At 33.2% G+C, this 21,146-nt stretch overlaps 1 protein-coding gene across 2 annotated transcripts; it reads right to left on the bottom strand.

Moving 5' to 3' along the window:
• Nucleotides 1-2,246: 2,246 nt before the first annotated feature.
• Nucleotides 2,247-14,000, bottom strand: LOC105262494 (uncharacterized). Of its 2 annotated transcripts, none has more exons than XM_011297666.3 (5): nt 13,553-14,000; nt 12,843-13,377; nt 12,594-12,789; nt 12,474-12,539; nt 2,247-3,755 (listed from the first exon to the last, which is right to left on the bottom strand). In XM_011297666.3, the coding sequence occupies exons 1-5, from the start codon at nt 13,862-13,864 to the stop codon at nt 2,489-2,491; spliced, it is 2,376 nt and encodes a 791-aa protein (XP_011295968.1). In that variant the 5' UTR covers nt 13,865-14,000; the 3' UTR covers nt 2,247-2,488. The 2 variants fall into 2 exon arrangements, with proteins under 2 accessions (XP_011295968.1, XP_011295969.1); XM_011297667.3 differs by having other exon boundaries at nt 12,855-13,377.
• Between the last annotated feature and the right edge of the window lie 7,146 nt (nt 14,001-21,146).

Below are 21,146 nucleotides of genomic sequence, written 5' to 3'. Positions count from 1 at the left end.
CTTTCATAATTTTGCAGTTCTGGAACAGGGTATAAATGTGAAAAATTTTCCCCCACCAATTGGAAAGTAACTCATATAAAAATATGTCTTTAAATGCCAAAATTCCAGTATTAGAGTTGTATGTATCACTTATGTTATTACGACCATCCAATCCAAATTCCGAATAGTTCTCTAAAAAGTCATCACAATCTGCGGGATAGGAGCTATAGAAAAAACTTGACTTATATAGAAATTGTTCAATATAAACAGAAAACCCCATTACGAAATCCAAATATTGAGTTTTATTTCGAACTTGACCTGAGTGCAGACAAAAGACAACTATATGCAAAATGTTAGCTTCCTATTACATGCCGTTTGAACTCTGGAGAGATTACAACAGACGGATTTATACTATGTATCCGGAGGGTGTAAAAATGGAAAGAAAAATGCAGAACTGCTTGATTATTTCTTATTGTCATATGATTAATTAATTATTTTTCGAACGTCACTAGAAGCAACATAAATACGTATACAATGCTTATTCAAATAACGAGTGGTTGAAAACATCAGTCAAGTTCTCCCAAATTGATATATTAATGTCGGGGTTTGCCCCATTGATACATAGCTTCCAATGTCTTACTCTAAATAAAAACAAAAAATCTATCTTCCTGAGAGGTTACCAAAGTGAAAACCGAAAATTATATTATTGACCGTTTTTCTGTAATTTCTCGCGACGAATCCTGAAAAAGCTCTTTGAAGATTATTTGTTGTGGTTTTTATAACCACATCCACTATGAAAATAAGGATATATTCAATTCGTCATTTCGTTTGCTCTCTAAATATTCATCGTAAACCTCATAAAGTAGATATACAGGGTGAGATGAAAAAACTGCAACAAACTTCAGACTGCTGTCATTTCTAAGCCACTCGTCCGACAGCTGTTAAATTATTCCAGTGACAGCTCATTATATTGTTTACAAGCATACAAAAGCATTTTGGTGAGAGTTTTTCAGAAAAAATGTTATTCGTGATGGATTTCAAGCTGATAGTGTGATTTCTTTATATTTGGCTGGAAAACCACAAGTGGCTATCGTTATAGAACTCCAGAATTTAAATGTTAATAAATCTTTTATGTCACGTACCATCGCTCGTTACCACGATACTGGTAGCGTAGCCCGATGTTAAGGAAGTGGGCGGAAGAAAGCATCAGCAGAAATGGTTTGAAAAGTAAAGAAGCGACATATCGCAATATTCCATTCGGCAAATATTGAAAAATGAGCTCGGGGTAAAGCCATTCAAATTCCAAAAAGTGCAAGAACTTACACCGCAACATAAATGATCATGTTTACTTGCCAAAGAGGTCAGCTGAAAATGTACACCTTCGGTTGGCCACTAGAACTCATGCGCCGGCCGTGGTGATGGTGCGGGCCGCCATAACAAAAAAATGTAAAATTATGGCGTTTGACTTTGTTGCAGTTTTTTTTATCTCACCCTGTATTCATGATCTGCACACAATTCTAAGTCTATTTAACGACGTCCACCTGTCTGGTATACTGCGATGTTGTATATGTTAATATATATAAGGTAATATGTAATGCATAAACATTAACATTAACTAAAAAACTAAGTGATGCCATCCCAAAAGAAGCGACGCTGACAAGTAGAATAAGGGTGATGATGTTCGCATCAACAAAAAGTCTTCGATACCATAAAGGGAGAATCGGTTACCATAGTAAAAACTTTTACATTGTTGCAGTTCTAGAAAAGAACTAGTATGTTAGTGCTTGCTTATTTTCTGCACTGGAAACGAACCAGCAAAGCGCATGCTCCAGATTCTTGTGGTCCGTGTAGTGTTGTTCCAAATTATGACTGTGTATCATTTTTCCATTTCAATTGCAACGGGGTCCGAGGTAAGATAGATGAAATGATGTAATTGCAGCGGGGAAGGAAACCATGTATTGAGGAAAGATCTCAAGAACTGGAACACCATATCCCAAGAACTGGAGGTGGCGGATTAGCGTTTCTGTTACAACATTCTGTACAATACAGAACTATTTTGACGTCATCCGAACGCCAAGTCGTCCAAAGAGTTGGACCCGTATGGAATCTCAGTGGTTACGGTGAAACAGCTGGATACATCTGCTGTCGTTGCCCATCAATAAAGCTCGTGAGCTTGCTTTAAAACTCAAATTTGCAAAAAATTCTACCATAAATACATATTTTTCGAATCGTGCTTTTTAATCTTTACAATGATAAAATAGGGCGCAGACGTTTATCTCTTTTATTTATTGGTTCATTGAGGTTAATTTTCCGGTGATATGTGGGAAAAATAATAATAAAATATTTGCTAAATATAAAGATTAAGTATTCCATGTTAAAATCTGTTAATTGGATAAAGAAGAGAATGGCTGGTTATAAATATCTTATGTTACATTGTAATGATTATTTTATATAAAAAGTACATTTTGAGTCATTATATCTTTTTATTTAATACTGCATTAATAATTAATTAATTTGGAACAGGCTTTTCATAATTTATTCTGCCTATTTTGGAATTTCCACGCGATTGCATTTGATTTTCCTCGCGATTAACTTTATTAACGTTTTTGGAAATGGACCATTTATCTGCCAAATTTACTGCTCCACCATTTATTGTTTTACGTCTGGAATCCATCGAATTGGTTGACAGTCTTGTCTTATTATAGCTGATTCCATATTTGTTTTCAGTGTTGCAAGCTCCTAATCTATCAAAAAGTTTAGCTTTTGCTATCACCATTCCAGCATTGTGGGTTCTTAATTGGTTAATTGACGCTCGACCACTGTCGTCATTATTTATTGTTCCAGACATTTGAATTCGACTGACAAATGGTACTTTACTTGTTGAGGCCGATTTAATAGATTTTTGTTTAATTACTATTGGAGAAGATGCCGAACTGTTAACATGAAATATTTCACCCAGATCCCTTTTGGAGGAAATATCATTCCTTGAATATTCAAAATATAGTTTTTGTTTTGTATTATTTACTGTATTAGAATTCAGTGGAACTTCTCCAAAAAAATTTTCTCCAGGTACCCACATATTGCTATTTTTAATAACAACTTCGCGTTCTTTATAATTTTGAGTGGTCTCCCGAAAACTACAAATAGGTCCTACGCTCTGTCGTGATCGCTTTAAATGAATTTTGGAGTTTGTGTTTTTATTAGAAACATCGTTGTTATTTATAATGTCATTCCCTCCTCTTTGCTTTACCATAGTAGTCTCCCTGCGTCTTATGCTTCCAATTTTACGTGCACTTGGTGAACGTAAATCCACGTTGCAGGAACGACGAAGGTGTTTTTGTTCACGAATAAAAAGGTCCCTTTTCTGTAACGACAATGCCTGGGTTTCCTTTAAAATTCTTTCGTACTTCCTTTGTATATTTTCCATATCATTACAGGATTTTTCTAAAGAGATTTCAATTTGAATTAAATCCTTAATTTCATTATGATGGTCTTTAAAATTATCGCATATATAATCAATTTTATTCGTATATTTTTCTTGGCAACATGGCGCGCTCATTACATCCTCTGTACTTGATTGCCGTTTAAGTGCATTATTGTCCACCTGGTTTTTTTTACTTTTTTCATCTGAAGAACCTTCAGCATTATTAAGATTTTGCTCATCTGGACTCCCCACAATGCTCCATCGTCTTTCAATGGATGAAACAAATATTTGTGGATTTAAACTCTCAATCTTTTGAATATGGTTCAGGCTAGAACGGTGTTTTGTAGTCTTCCTAAAATTGAATAAAAAATTAACCAATCAAATATCTATATACATAAAAAAATTTGTGTTAGCTACTACGCTTATCACTCAAGAACCGATGGTCTGATTTTAGCGATAAAGAAAAATTCGGGATTGTCTCTTGACAGAAAAGTATAAGATCAAAAAAAAAAAATAAATAAATAAATAAATAAAAATGTGAAAAATGTGAAATGTGTTATTTATAGATTTTATGTATTTATTGAGTAAGAGGATAAACTATGAACGAAAAAATCAATATTTTATCGCGTAGGAACGGTTTATTTAATTTGATCAACTTTATTTAATTGACTCGATTTCTTGCGAATTGTGTGGTGGCGAAACTGAATAGATGATGTCGAAATAATTTAACGCGGTCACACCAAAGTTAAAGGAAAATTTTCTTTTTTATAATCGCTAAAAATAAAAAAGGCTGTATCCTTGCACAAATCCTAAAATCGAAAAAATCGATAAAAATTTTCAATTGGATCGAATTTCAAAATAATGGTATAGACTATTGACAAAATCTTCAACAAGTTGAAGATTTTTTTCTTTTTTCAATTCGTTTTTCTTTCCTGTCAATTTTATATAATGTACCATTTTTTTAAATTGGCTTATCATATTGAATTTATTAGTTTTTTGTGAACAAAATAAAAACTTATTTCATCATATAAAAGAAACTTTTATACCTCTAGAACGGTGGTCTGATTTTGATATATATATATATATATATATATATATATATATATATATATATATATATATATATATATATATATATCTATATATATATATATATATATATATATATATATATATATATATATATATATATATATATATATATATATATATATATATATATATATATATATATATAATATATATGTATATGCTTTACATTCTGTATGTAAAATTTTATACATGTATATGAATTGGCATCTAGCTTTCCAAACACAGGTCCTACATCGTACTTCTGCTAGAAGATGCGAACACATTTAAACAAACAAAAATGGTCAACTCTGCTGTATGGGGCTCATATCAAAACGTGAACCTATTTCTTCCATATGGCCGTAATCCGTCCAATGAAAACTCAAAATGCAAAATTTATTGGGACTGTAATCAGGTAAATACCGAATATAAAGAGGCACTACAAATTGCGGACTATATAAAATGGTAAAGCGAATTTTAAATTTTGTAACAAAAGGATACATATCCTCCGAAAATTCGTGCGAAATCTTAATCATATAATTAATCTTATATTTAAATCACAGGTATCGTTTTATGCAATAGCGAGTAACGACATTGCGCGACATGCGTGGATAGTATGCAGTTAGTAGATCAAAGTTCCAAAAAGAGGTTTGGGTACAAAATGACAGAGCGAATTTATAATTAAGTAAGGAAAGGAAACATATCCTCCGAATATTCTTCGGAAATTTGCAAAATTTACGATAGTTTTGGATTTGATACAATTCAATGGGTTAAATGTAATTGAACAAAATATGGGATATGTCTGTCTACGATTTGATATTGCCCACATATAAGGGTATATCCCGATATCAATTACTTTTTATACCTTTTTAAACTTATTTCAACAAATTTTGGTAACTTGAGAACTTAGAAAGAAAAAAATGTTCTTTCAAAAAGATATGTCTGTCTACGTTTTGATATTGCCCACATATAAGGGTATACCCCGATATCAATTACTTTTTAAACTTATGTCAACAAATTTTGGTAACTTGAGAATTTAGAAAGAAAAAAATGTTCTTTCAAATAGTAGTAGTATTGCCCACGTTTTGGTATAACCCTCATATAAAGGTTTCTCCCTGATTTTAGCTTTACGGGGCCATGCCATATTTTTCAATTGTTCTACTACGTTCACTCATATGTCAAGACTCGCTTGTGCAAATAAATCGAGTCTTATTATATTTTGTCAAAATACTTTAAAAAGTATGCAAAAATTCACTTAACTCCTTTACCAAAATTTGTTTAAAATTTAAATTTTTTATAAATGTTTTTTTTTTGTATTTAAAAAAATTACTAAATAATGTAAGTAAATACTGTTAAGTATTAATAAGGGATATGAGATTTGAAACATTACTAAGTAGAATAGACAAAATTATAGATTAGTTTCTCAAAAAAGTTGAGAAAGCTAGCTAATATTTTTGCATAGTTCATATATAATGCCCTATATCCAGGCGTCTCCAGTTTCAATTGTATAGCGAAATTCAAATATACAAATTTACAAAATGTATAAAAATTATTTTGAACAAAAAAAAAACTTCTATAACCTCCATCATTTGGAAAGTATGAATAGGGCACGTAGAACAACGTTAATCTATATGAAAATTGTTCCGCTAGAGGATTAATACCATTTGCAAAATACCGAAATTTACGTAGTTCTGGTAGAAAATATGACTAAAGTCTTCAAATGCCGAATACGGGAGGTACCGTTTTATGAGGTCATTGGAAAATGTTGACCTATATAGAAAATATCCCGACATATTGGGTACAACCTGTTATTAACTCTAAATACCGAATTTTAAATTACCAAAAGTTCGCATACAAAATCCTGTTTTTAGCCTGTTCTACTTAACCGATTTATACAACATGGGTATCATTTGAAAGCTTATGAAAATACTAATCGTTTTGGTAAGTAAAAATGGTGTCATATATGTCGATATGTCTACCGTAATTCCTATGATATTGGATTTTCTCCACCAATTTAAGTAGCCGGCCTTCAACTAGGGTTTAAGTGCATGTTCAACAACAACTACGCGATTCGCAGTTTTTCTGAATTTTACCCTATTGTAAATAGGCGTCCTTTGGCCGGGGATTGGATTTTTTTGAAGCAAATATCTTCGGAACTACATATATGACATTTTGACAAGACTATAATGTATATGTTTGATTCCAATGCTTTCATATCGTTCCTCTGAAATTGTAGTTGCAAGCTAAATGTACAAATCTTACTATCCTTTTGAATTGGAATTTTTGTATTTAAAAAAGTATATATTCTTATGTTTATCAAAAAGAGAAATTAAAACGTCGAATCGCTAATATCATTGTTGAATCAAATCAGTTGGATTTCGCGAGTTCAAAGGAGAAAGTAACAATGGCAGCAATAAACGTTTGCACATGATATCAAGTCATATGTTAAGTGACATTTATTATAATTTGCATTTTTTGCATAACTTATAAGTAACGCTATACTACCTAACTATATGCTATATCACACTACTATAAATATACCTGTGTTTTATTATATACTTTTAGTTTATAATAATTTATACAAAAATACAAAGCATTTCTTTATCGAGAGGGAGCATCCAAAAGTATATTATAATAATGCAAGAGATACTTGTAGAAAAAGTCAATTTACTTATAGCCTTTACTTATAACTGGTGAAGAATTTACTTTTCTTTCTGATCAAAAATTTTTACAGCGTCGACGTTTTTCATTACACAAGTTAAATACATGTATTTATATGAATGTTACCGAATACATCGAGCGAAAGGTGTATTTATAAGATGACACGGTAAGACCAAAACGAATTACTTTAATGACAAATAAATAAAAAATTAATATTTTATACACTATGGGCAGGGTATTAAGTCTTTGTGCATTAGTTTGTAACATAGAGAAGGAAGCGAGATAGACCCATAGTTCCTTTTGATGATGTACATAGAATCACATTCTGAGTCGATTCATGCATGTCCGTCCGTCTGTACATGTATTTTTCTAAACAAAGTAAAATTCAGAAAAACTGCGTAGTTGTTGTTGAACATACACTTAAGCCCTAGTTGAAGGCCGGCTACTTAAATTGGTGGAGAAAATCCAATATCATAGGAATTACGGTAGACATATCGACATATATGACACCATTTTAAAAGGCAGGAGTATTTACTACAATATGGTACAAAAATACCAATTTGCTCGTATATTTTTTCTTTTTTCAATTCGTTTTTCTTTCCTGTCAATTTTATATAATGTACCATTTTTTTAAATTGGCTTATCATATTGAATTTATTAGTTTTTTGTGAACAAAATAAAAACTTATTTCATCATATAAAAGAAACTTTTATACCTCTAGAACGGTGGTCTGATTTTGATATATATATATATATATATATATATATATATATATATCTATATATATATATATATATATATATATATATATATATATATATATATATATATATATATATATATATATATATATATATATATATATATATATATATATATATATATATATATATAAATATATATGTATATGCTTTACATTCTGTATGTAAAATTTTATACATGTATATGAATTGGCATCTAGCTTTCCAAACACAGGTCCTACATCGTACTTCTGCTAGAAGATGCGAACACATTTAAACAAACAAAAATGGTCAACTCTGCTGTATGGGGCTCATATCAAAACGTGAACCTATTTCTTCCATATGGCCGTAATCCGTCCAATGAAAACTCAAAATGCAAAATTTATTGGGACTGTAATCAGGTAAATACCGAATATAAAGAGGCACTACAAATTGCGGACTATATAAAATGGTAAAGCGAATTTTAAATTTTGTAACAAAAGGATACATATCCTCCGAAAATTCGTGCGAAATCTTAATCATATAATTAATCTTATATTTAAATCACAGGTATCGTTTTATGCAATAGCGAGTAACGACATTGCGCGACATGCGTGGATAGTATGCAGTTAGTAGATCAAAGTTCCAAAAAGAGGTTTGGGTACAAAATGACAGAGCGAATTTATAATTAAGTAAGGAAAGGAAACATATCCTCCGAATATTCTTCGGAAATTTGCAAAATTTACGATAGTTTTGGATTTGATACAATTCAATGGGTTAAATGTAATTGAACAAAATATGGGATATGTCTGTCTACGATTTGATATTGCCCACATATAAGGGTATATCCCGATATCAATTACTTTTTATACCTTTTTAAACTTATTTCAACAAATTTTGGTAACTTGAGAACTTAGAAAGAAAAAAATGTTCTTTCAAAAAGATATGTCTGTCTACGTTTTGATATTGCCCACATATAAGGGTATACCCCGATATCAATTACTTTTTAAACTTATGTCAACAAATTTTGGTAACTTGAGAATTTAGAAAGAAAAAAATGTTCTTTCAAATAGTAGTAGTATTGCCCACGTTTTGGTATAACCCTCATATAAAGGTTTCTCCCTGATTTTAGCTTTACGGGGCCATGCCATATTTTTCAATTGTTCTACTACGTTCACTCATATGTCAAGACTCGCTTGTGCAAATAAATCGAGTCTTATTATATTTTGTCAAAATACTTTAAAAAGTATGCAAAAATTCACTTAACTCCTTTACCAAAATTTGTTTAAAATTTAAATTTTTTATAAATGTTTTTTTTTTGTATTTAAAAAAATTACTAAATAATGTAAGTAAATACTGTTAAGTATTAATAAGGGATATGAGATTTGAAACATTACTAAGTAGAATAGACAAAATTATAGATTAGTTTCTCAAAAAAGTTGAGAAAGCTAGCTAATATTTTTGCATAGTTCATATATAATGCCCTATATCCAGGCGTCTCCAGTTTCAATTGTATAGCGAAATTCAAATATACAAATTTACAAAATGTATAAAAATTATTTTGAACAAAAAAAAAACTTCTATAACCTCCATCATTTGGAAAGTATGAATAGGGCACGTAGAACAACGTTAATCTATATGAAAATTGTTCCGCTAGAGGATTAATACCATTTGCAAAATACCGAAATTTACGTAGTTCTGGTAGAAAATATGACTAAAGTCTTCAAATGCCGAATACGGGAGGTACCGTTTTATGAGGTCATTGGAAAATGTTGACCTATATAGAAAATATCCCGACATATTGGGTACAACCTGTTATTAACTCTAAATACCGAATTTTAAATTACCAAAAGTTCGCATACAAAATCCTGTTTTTAGCCTGTTCTACTTAACCGATTTATACAACATGGGTATCATTTGAAAGCTTATGAAAATACTAATCGTTTTGGTAAGTAAAAATGGTGTCATATATGTCGATATGTCTACCGTAATTCCTATGATATTGGATTTTCTCCACCAATTTAAGTAGCCGGCCTTCAACTAGGGTTTAAGTGCATGTTCAACAACAACTACGCGATTCGCAGTTTTTCTGAATTTTACCCTATTGTAAATAGGCGTCCTTTGGCCGGGGATTGGATTTTTTTGAAGCAAATATCTTCGGAACTACATATATGACATTTTGACAAGACTATAATGTATATGTTTGATTCCAATGCTTTCATATCGTTCCTCTGAAATTGTAGTTGCAAGCTAAATGTACAAATCTTACTATCCTTTTGAATTGGAATTTTTGTATTTAAAAAAGTATATATTCTTATGTTTATCAAAAAGAGAAATTAAAACGTCGAATCGCTAATATCATTGTTGAATCAAATCAGTTGGATTTCGCGAGTTCAAAGGAGAAAGTAACAATGGCAGCAATAAACGTTTGCACATGATATCAAGTCATATGTTAAGTGACATTTATTATAATTTGCATTTTTTGCATAACTTATAAGTAACGCTATACTACCTAACTATATGCTATATCACACTACTATAAATATACCTGTGTTTTATTATATACTTTTAGTTTATAATAATTTATACAAAAATACAAAGCATTTCTTTATCGAGAGGGAGCATCCAAAAGTATATTATAATAATGCAAGAGATACTTGTAGAAAAAGTCAATTTACTTATAGCCTTTACTTATAACTGGTGAAGAATTTACTTTTCTTTCTGATCAAAAATTTTTACAGCGTCGACGTTTTTCATTACACAAGTTAAATACATGTATTTATATGAATGTTACCGAATACATCGAGCGAAAGGTGTATTTATAAGATGACACGGTAAGACCAAAACGAATTACTTTAATGACAAATAAATAAAAAATTAATATTTTATACACTATGGGCAGGGTATTAAGTCTTTGTGCATTAGTTTGTAACATAGAGAAGGAAGCGAGATAGACCCATAGTTCCTTTTGATGATGTACATAGAATCACATTCTGAGTCGATTCATGCATGTCCGTCCGTCTGTACATGTATTTTTCTAAACAAAGTAAAATTCAGAAAAACTGCGTAGTTGTTGTTGAACATACACTTAAGCCCTAGTTGAAGGCCGGCTACTTAAATTGGTGGAGAAAATCCAATATCATAGGAATTACGGTAGACATATCGACATATATGACACCATTTTAAAAGGCAGGAGTATTTACTACAATATGGTACAAAAATACCAATTTGCTCGTATTACTTATCAGAACGATAGGTATTTTCATAAGCTTTCAAATGATACCCATATTGTATAAATCGGTTAAGTAGAACAGGATAAAAACTATATAAAAACTATAAATTTGTATATTTGAATTTCGCTATACAATTGAAACTGGAGACGCCTGGATATAGGGCATTATATATGAACTATGAATAAATATGAACTAGCTTTCTCAACATTTTTGAGAAACTAATCTATAATTTTGTCTATTCTACTTAGTAATGTTTCAAATCTCATATCCCTTATTAATACTTAACATTATTATTACATTATTTAGTAATTTTTTTAAATACAAAAAAAAGACATTAATAAAAAATTTAAATTTTAAACAAATTTTGGGAAAGGAATTAAGTGAATTTTTGCATACTTTTTAAAGTATTTTGACAAAATATAATAAGACTCGATTTATTTGCACAAGCGAGTCTTGACATATGTGTGAACGTAGTAAAACAATTGAAAAATATGGCATGGCCCCGTTAAGCTAAAATCAGGGGGAAACCTTTATATGAGGGTTATACCAAAACGTGGGCAATACTACTATTTGAAAGAACATTTTTTTCTTTCTAAATTCTCAGGTTAGCAAAATTTGTTGAAATAAGTTTAAAAAGTATAAAAAGTAATTGATATCGGCGTATACCCTTATATGTGGGCAATATCAAAACGTAGACAGACATATCCCATATTTTGTTCAATTACATTTAACCCATTGAATTGTATCAAATCCAAAACTATCGTAAATTTTGCAAATTTCCGAAGAATATTCGGAGGATATATATATATATATATATATATATATATATATATATATATATATATATATATATATATATATATATATATATATATATATATATATATATATATATATATATATATATATATTTATGGTTAATAAAGTCCCAATTGAATGGATATAAGGTATAGGCGAACGAATTCAGCAAAAAAGTGTATCAACTTTGGTGAAAATCAGTTAAAATATGGGAAATATGTATGGGACTTATAGTTCCATACATATTTTCCATCCGATTTTGTATTTAAGTCCCTTACACCCGTAGATTACTCTTCACAATAACGATATTTGACCCCAGCTTTCAGACACAGCATACAAATTCCTCTGCTAAATTTTATAAAGATCTGTTCAGATTTGGAAATAGCTCCCATATATATCTTCATCTGATTTCACGTTTATTGTGCATAAGAAACGTAATATCTGTTCAAATAATATGAATTTTGGTGAATATCGGTTTAGACACAAATGTCTTCGTCAAATTTAGTGGAAATTAAGGGAAGGATATAACGATATATATGTATTATGTAAATCGTGAAACATATAGATTTTAATCTATAGTTGAATACTTACTTGATCAGCGGAGTGCTCGGTAGTAAACCACCACTATTACTTGGAAGAAGCGCCAACAAGTCACGCCTAAAATGTAATATTCGCTCATAACGAACTATAATACAAACGCATTGGACTTACTTCTTTTTCAGGCTAAAAGCGCTCATTGGTTCAGGAAATTTACGTTTTTTCCTTGATTTATTATAGGGAGTACTTGGATTTATAGAATCAGACATTAGAATATTTGAGGCGGTATTACACTTCTGCAAGCCTTTTTCCAATTCTTCTGTGCTTCCCATAGCTGACCCAACCAATTTTTTAAAGCCATTGAACATATCTGGAAGCATTGAAAAGGTAAGACAATTTTCAAGTTGAGCCCAATTATTATACTTGTTAACGAACCGCTGCGTCTTTTTTGCTTTTTTTTAGTATTTATATTTTCAACCGAATTTGCAGATGTAATTGACGAAAGTTCTGATTCTGAGGTTACCTTCGGTTGTAGTTTATGTGCAATATTTATTGGAACAATGCCAATTATGTTAGCATTTTCAATAAGAATTTGAACAACTTTAAGGTGATTTATAAAGCGGCGGCTGTTAATGTCCCCAAACGGCATTAATCCTGGAGTAAGGATGATAGCCAAATTCTCTGCAGACATTTTATTGGCATTTTCACTGAGCGAAACGGTTTGAAGAAACTGCATAAAAAACCGCAAGGTATTAATTGTAAGCGTAGGAAGAAGTAAGCAGGATAATAATATTGCTTTCTTATTTTTTTCCCCTGCTAGCAATGCACGCAGCATTGTCTCCTGTATAAATGTCGGTATTAGTGGTTCCGGAAGCTCTCGAAAAAAATACTTAATCACATTTGCAACATCTATAACATGATGTGATTTTCCGAGTGGGATGCCATTCTCCAAAATTACCTGTTGAAGAAATACACATGAACATATTTAGTTTTGGGTCTCTACACGGAACTATCTTGTAGTAGAATTTTCGGTAAATGCCATTGATCATTTTTGCTGAGGCAATAATTTGCATTTGCTCCCCATCCACTTTTAAAACCTACATACATTGTAGATTTTAAATCAATATACTTGCCCGAATTTCTTTTTGTCTCAACGAAGAACCAGCTTTTCTGAATATGCCTTCCGTTTCTACCTGTTCTAATATTCGATTGGTTGCGTCGGCCACAAATTTTGGAATTTGAACAACGCTTCCATTCGCGAGAATAACATCACAGAGTTCTAGGTGATGGAGAGGTACTCGAAATATACGTTTACTTCCACTAACAAGTGTATTCTTTTGTGTTGCTTTTAATTTCTCTTTAAAGAATTTAATGCCCATCGACTTCAATTCGCTTATGACAGCTTTGAACAATTCATCTCTGTTCAGAAATACCGTAAAATCCATATTACTGCGACACACACCAGAAAAATCAAGGAAAACTATTATCAAAATACTTGTACTTCAAATCAAGATTTCTTCCGCCAAACATTGAAGACTTACGGGAACGCGGTCAACGGAGTAGGGGTATGTAATGACGGCTTATTGATTAATTGACTTTAGCCATCCCTTTTGCTTATACAATGTTCCCATTGCAATTTGAATCACGTTGTTCGCTCTTAAAATTACGTACAGGAATTTAGGCGTTCAAACCACGCATGGCACTGGCAGAAGAATACAGGTAGATGCATTAACGCTTAGGTACATTGATATGTCAAAAATGTTGAAATGTCTTTTCAAATATAAGTAGATTTTTATATGTTTTCTTATACGACGTCATTCGGAGGTTATTATAATCCGTGCTTTTCAACAAATTTTACAAATTTTAAAAAATTTTCTTCAACATTTTCAATTCCAAAATTGGTTTGACAGTTCATTGTGCTAGCAGCTGCGTCGATGCGTCTACCTATATTCTTCTACCATGGCATGGCAGAAGAATACATCACTTGGGAGCATTGATATGTCAAAAAATTTAAATGTTTTTTTTTTAAATACATAAGTGGATTTTTATATATTTTTATTCATACGACGTCATTCGGAGTTTATTATAATTCGTGTTTTTCAACATATTTTACAAATATAAAGAATTTTTCATTTAAGAATTTTTTTTAGAATTTTTCAAATAGACTTTTAAATATGCAACAGTTGGTTTTGTCTATTTTCATTTTTTTTTACAAAATTTTTAAATCGGGGAAAACTCGCGAAACAAGAATGGGATTTTGGGGTTCTTCGACAAGATTGAATCTAAAATAGTAGGACAATACAGTTTTATCCCAAAATTGTACAATGTGTTGCCCATTAACGCCGAAAATATGCATTTATTTTGCAACCGAATTTAAAATAATTTCAAATTATTGTATTTTTTGTGGGAATACATCGCTTTTTTTACTAGCTTAAGGCATCTGCGTATAGGAACAAAGGAGTTTGAGGTTGACTGAGTTTAATTTTGGTCCTTCGCTCCTTTGTTCCAAGAAGCCAGCCGATGACTTAAGCCAGTTTCACACCTGCCCTTGCCGACAGAGGGGGCCACCTTCCCATAGGCAGAGAGCGCGTACACACCAAAGACCGTACTAAAGGTGAAAATACATTAAATGCTTTTTTGACTGCCTTAAGTCATCGGCTGACTTCTTCGGAAAAGAACAAAGGAGCATAGGACCAAAATCGAACTAAGTCAATATAAAACTCTTTTGTTCCTCTACGAAGAAGCCATGATAGAAGAATATAGGTAGACGCGTCGACACAGCTGCTGGGACAATGAACTGTCAAACCAATTTTGGAATTGAAAATGTTGAATGAAAAATTATTTAAATTTATAAAAATTGTTGAAAAACGCAAATTATAATAGCCTTCGAATGACGTAGTATAAGAAAACATATAAAAATCTACTTATATTTGAAAAAAAAAAAAACATTTAATTTTTTGACATATCAATGCTCCCAAGCGTTGATGCATCTACCTGTATTCTTCTGTCATGGAAGAAGCCAGCCGATGACTTAAGCCAGTGAAAAAGCGTCATTTGCCACTCGTTGAAATCTGTTGACAATTACAGATTTCAACAATGTTAATCATTTACAAATTAATTATGCGTTAACCCATTGTAAACATAGCAAAACAATAATTTCCAATCCATATTAATCATGCCGCCCAAATTGCAACATATTGAGATGTTGTAACTAAAAATACAACATATCGTTAGCTAAAATGCAAAAAGACGGAACTAACATGAAATTGAAAATTGAGCCTTTGAATGAATATTATTAATGGCATTAAAGTACATTTCTTTACAAAATTTTACACGCCTCCGATCAAAAAAAAAAAAAAAACGCACTTTTATTAACTTGGTAAAAGTCCTCATTCGATATGTTTGAAGTTTACATTAAAAGTTTTTTGTTTCGAACAGTGTTAGCTTGTTTTTTTTCCGGATACTATAGGATTTTGTTGCTACAAAATGGTCAGGCTTAATCCCTTTACGTTTGTTTATTAGTGGAGAACGATAGTGTTTACCTGGGGTATAGCAGGGAATACCTAGGTTTCGGAAAGGGCCACCAATCCTCATCAGTTCCTTTGTTTTTTTGTCTGGAATATTCTCCCTAGAAGTTATTTTAAGAATAACTTCTATGACAAAAAACATTTTTTTATCCAAGTGATGAGATCGTAAGCTCAATATATTGTTTTTTTTTAATATAAAAAACAAAAAAAGGGATTAAGCCTGACCATTTTGCTACAACAAAATTCTACAAATGGTATCCAGAACAAACAAGCCAACACTGTTCTATTAATAGACAAGACACGGTCGACGAAGGGGTTTTTGTTGCAACAGACAAAACCAACCTACATGGTTATTCTACTTCGTTCAGGTTGAACGAACGCATAACAAGTAGAGAAAGATGTAAATGTTTATAAGTGCGGTTGTAAGATTTAGAAGATCTTCCGAAAGAATTTTAGTTTTACTTAATTCTTTGGTTCCTCTTCTATTGAGCTTACGATCTCGTCATTTGGGTAAAAAAATGTTTGTTTTTGTCATAGAAGTTATTCTTAAAATAACTTCTGAGGATTGGTGGCTCTTACCGAAACCTAGGTATTCCCTGCCTTACCACCTGGTAAACATTACCATTGTTCTCCACTAATAAACAAACGTTGTTTTTATAAAAACAACAATAAAGGGATTAAGCCTGACCATTTTGCAACAACAAAACAAGTTTTTTGTTTCTCATACGCAATTATGCTTTTGTTAGTTACACCTTTTTGCATTTACGCTAACGATATATACACATTTTGTCATGTTTTTTTCCAAGTTCAATTTAGTTCTTGTTTCTTTTTCTTAATATTTCATTTTTCAAAAAATATTTGGTAACACTATATGTTACATATGCCCGACAATACCCGCCCAAATAGGGTGTAGTGGGCCATCGGTAACCCACGACCCGCATGCACCCGATGTTGCGACCCTGACATAGACCTCCGGCCCGAGTACCAAGGCCAGCCGACCAGACCGATTAAAATCTGGATCGGCCAAAGGAAGACCACCAGCTCTGGGATTGCCGATGTAGGTATACGCGCTTGGTCCTAATGTGTCACAACTGCCACAATTGAAATGGACTGACTCCGGTCGTAAATAGAGGTGACAGTAAGCCTACATATTTGACTATTATCGATTCGCGAAGTACGGATACGAAGACTATTCACTATGAAAGCATTAACTTTGACTAACACAGTCTGTGAAAGGCAGATACCAGACTGGAAGACAAAAATTCGACCAATCCTACCCGCGAGGGGCAAGAATTTTCATTCGGGTGAAAGTACGGACTACGACGCGAATGGTGCTTATAATCCGTATGCGGACGACGCCGAAAATTACTTGGGGTTTTAACCACGGTCTTCGAATCAACGTGAAGAAGAGTGTGGTGATCTTCGTTACATACGGCAAATTTTCTTTTACTTTGGAAGTTCCTTGCTTGGTGAGGTTTTGCTAAACACCGTATGCAATCGTTAAATTTTACTACAATTCTTAGTCCCATATCAACATTCATGACTCGGAAGTCGCTACATCTATCCAACGGGTGCATTCGTCCGACATCGAAAAAAGTGAACGAGAACTCAAACAGGCTTCTATCCTAGCCATAACCGTTGCTAATACTTCCAACGCTAACTTATGATTTCGAGTTTGCTTTCGAAAATGTAGTTTAAAGCTCTTGACTCCAGCCTCCCAACACGACGAGCAATGAATCTATGCAATGTGGCCAACAAATTAGCAGTCGACAAATCAAATATTGCTTCCAAATTTAATGCCTTTGTAGCGAAACAAACAAATACAAAACAAATAAACAAATATTAAGTTCGGCCGGGCCAAACTTTTAATACCCTCCACCTTAGGGTAAAGGAAACATTGGAAGAAATGTGACAAAAACCATTAAAATCGCCGAATATCGGGAGGTACCGTTATATGGGGGCTATACCAAATCATGGACCTACACATGCAATGTTTCGCCAAAAGAGCTAGAACCCATTACGACCTACAACTACCAATTTTCAGACAAATCCGTGAAAAAATGTGGTAAAAATCATCAAATTACCGAATATCGGGACGTACCGTTATATGGGGGATATACGATATCGTAGACCTATAATTACAATGACTCGCCACACGAACTGGGACCCATTATGATCTACAACTACCATTTTCAAGACAAATCAGTGAAAAAATGTGGTAAAAACCATCAAAATACCGAATATCGGGAGGTACCGTTATATGGGGGCTATACCAAATCGTGGACCCATACATGCAATGTTTCGCCACCGGAGCTAGAACCTATTATGACCAACAAATACCAATTTTTAGACAAATCCGTGAAAAAATGTGGCAAAAATAATCAAAATACCGAATATCGGGAGGTACCTTTATATGGGGGCTATAACGAAACGTAGACTTATACATGCAATATTTTGCCACACGCACAGGGACTCGTCATGACCTACAAATACCAATTTTCAGACAAATCCGTGAAAAAATGTGGCATAAATCATCAATACCCAATATCGGGAGGTACCGTTATTGGAATCCAATATTCAAATCTCAAAGTACGCAACATCAATTGAATATCACCATGTACACATTTTAGGTGGGTATATTCGACCAAACTGAGAGCCAAAGTACTACGACAGGGGAGAATTATGGGGAATCGCCCCGAATAGGCAAGCGTGGGTGAATGTGCCCATCTGCCATTCATCCGCATGACGCCACTATCATCCATGAAAGGATTAAGGGAAAGTAGACAACTCCTAGCATCTAACGGTTCTTTGTCCAACAAATTCTTGTACTCGTTAGTGAAATTCATCTTTTGAGCAATAATTACCAGCCGAGTGCGAACGTCACTTATTTCTGACGAAGAAAGCTGTTTGCAAGGATATCAACAATGGTTTCTATACCGGGTATGTGTTTAGCGAAGAAATCTAACAACGTACGCAATGACTCGAAACGCTTTAGCCAAACAGGAACTATTTACGCAAAAGTTAGCCAAAATGTCTTCAACGTCGAACTATTCTCATTTCGAGGTCAGTGTCAATGGTAACAAGATTACAAGCAAGAACTATAGTGGAATCTGTCCAACAATAAAATTGACGAAATTCGATACCTATTTCCCGAACTATAGTTTTCAAAAGATCTGAAGCCAAATTTGATCCACAAAGCTCTAAGCGGTGCAATGAAATTGATTTCAAGGGAGCGACCTTTGTTTTGCACGATAGCATATGAACGAAATTATTTCCATCTTGAGACTCGACATGCATGTAGACTGCCCCGTGTATGTGTTTTCCGAGGCGCCAGAAAAGACATAAAGTTCTGCAGAAACTCCTGGAACATACTGAATCCACCTAGGAATCCACATCGAGTTTACTTGGAGATATGATTCGAAGAACTTTTTCCAATCAGCCACAGTAGCTGCCAAAGTGAATCATCCCAATCAACATTGTGTAACCAGAACTTCTGCATAATAATTTTTGCTGTCACGATCACAGGGGCCAACCATCCTACGGGGTCAATACGCAATAGCCGTAAGAACTCCCCTCTTATTGTAGTTGGAATTGATAAAAATAGGTTTAAATGCAAAGTAGAAACAATCTAACCGCACATTCCATCTAATACCCAATGGTTTAGAACTGCTATCTTCCACAAACGACAACTCTTGAGCGTCAACCAAAGGCTAAGGGGGGAAACGATCAAAAATAGCTCTATTAGTGGCAGTTCATTTTCTACGCTCGTTCTTTGCCGAGCGAACTGGTCCCTAGCTCCTAGTGCAGTCTCAATGTGGTGAGCTCCAGCTAAAACATCGCCAACGTACATACAATTTCGAAAAATATGCGCTGCTAGGGGGAATCCTGACTCAGTATCATCCGCCATTTGCAAAAGAATCCGGATTGCTAAGTATGGTGCACAATTAACACTCAATGACACCGTCTGAAGTTTGTAGTCTAAAACCTGCTTCGTCGTCCTCTGAGTTCCCACGAGTAGTCCGGACGTAATTCTCCCCCAAAAACGGTACGATGGGGATATTATTTTTCTTTTGGGAGTTTCTTCAAGTTCCCAGAATCCCAACAATGTGTTTAAGTTGAGCTTTCTCTGCTACGTCAATAGCAGTGCCGAAAGTTCAAACTTGTGCTGCAGGGATAGGACCAGTGACAAGCCACCCAAACACTGAGTTTTGGGCCAGTAAAGCTCCAGACAAAATCGGACGATTGGGGTAAAGATTGGCTCCTAGCAACAGATCTTCAGGTCGAAGTTCAAAAAGAATTACATCTGCCAAGCGAAGTACGGGGATTTACGTCTTGAACTCTGAATTGACCACAAATCAGGGAAGGTATCCTGAAATGGTACGCAACACTAACATACTTGTTTCTTATGCATTAGAAGTATCGAGTGGACTGCTAATTTTTACACGACAAACTTTATTAGCAGTAGCCGAGAGCGAACAACTATCTCCTGAAACAGCAGCATTAGCGGGGGATACGGGTAGCTTCAAACGATTTTCGAGTCGCTCTGACATAAAGGAGGACTCCGGCGCATGATCAGTGCCATATCAAGATACTAAACACCTTGATAAACGATATTCACTATGGCCGTACCCAGAAGTACAGCTTTCTTCTCTGCCACGTTAAACACTTGACGAGGTACACATCCAGCTGATGCGGATGCTACACAATTTTTCGAATTAGATTGCCCAGAACTCGAATTTAAGGAAACTTTAGAGGTCACGGTGAAAGTTTGAATCGAATTATCCAATGTCTTATTGCACTTCGAACACCTACGTTTGCTATCATATAGCACTTTCAGATTAAATGAAAGCTTTTGCAATTCAAATGAAACTTTTTGCAGCGGAAATGAAACCTTTTGCAGTGGAATTGAAACCTTTTGCAGTGGAAATGAAACCTTTTGCAGCGGAAATGAAACCTTTTGCAACCGAAATGAAACTTTTTGCAAATCAAATGAAACTTTTAAATTTATAGAAGGAAAAATAAAGAAAACATTTTTATTTTTAGTAGTTTTCAAATTAAATTAATTAATTATATCTAATATACTGACAAAGACGATTTTTTATTGATTATAAATACCTACATTTTTGTATTATTTCTAAAATTTGCAATTATTTTTATAACAAATGATTTGATATAAAATGCCTCCATATTATTAAATTCC

Source organism: Musca domestica, unplaced genomic scaffold (genome assembly GCF_030504385.1).
Source record: "Musca domestica strain aabys unplaced genomic scaffold, Musca_domestica.polishedcontigs.V.1.1 4, whole genome shotgun sequence".
NCBI classification, from domain to species: domain Eukaryota; kingdom Metazoa; phylum Arthropoda; class Insecta; order Diptera; family Muscidae; genus Musca; species Musca domestica.
The sequence above is the reverse complement of the archived record's forward strand: the minus strand, read 5'-3'. Positions and strand labels throughout refer to the sequence as shown.

What these genes read in the sequence shown, in the direction of transcription:
- LOC105262494 (XM_011297666.3), bottom strand. Translation starts at nt 13,864, where the DNA reads ATGGATTTTACGGTATTTCTGAACAGAGATGAATTGTTCAAAGCTGTC. An exon ending in TGAGACAAAAAGAAATTCGG is followed by an intron (nt 13,378 to 13,552) that starts GCAAGTATATTG and finishes TTTCTTCAACAG; the next exon opens with GTAATTTTGGAGAATGGCAT. An exon ending in GCTTTTAGCCTGAAAAAGAA is followed by an intron (nt 12,540 to 12,593) that starts GTAAGTCCAATG and finishes ATTACATTTTAG; the next exon opens with GCGTGACTTGTTGGCGCTTC.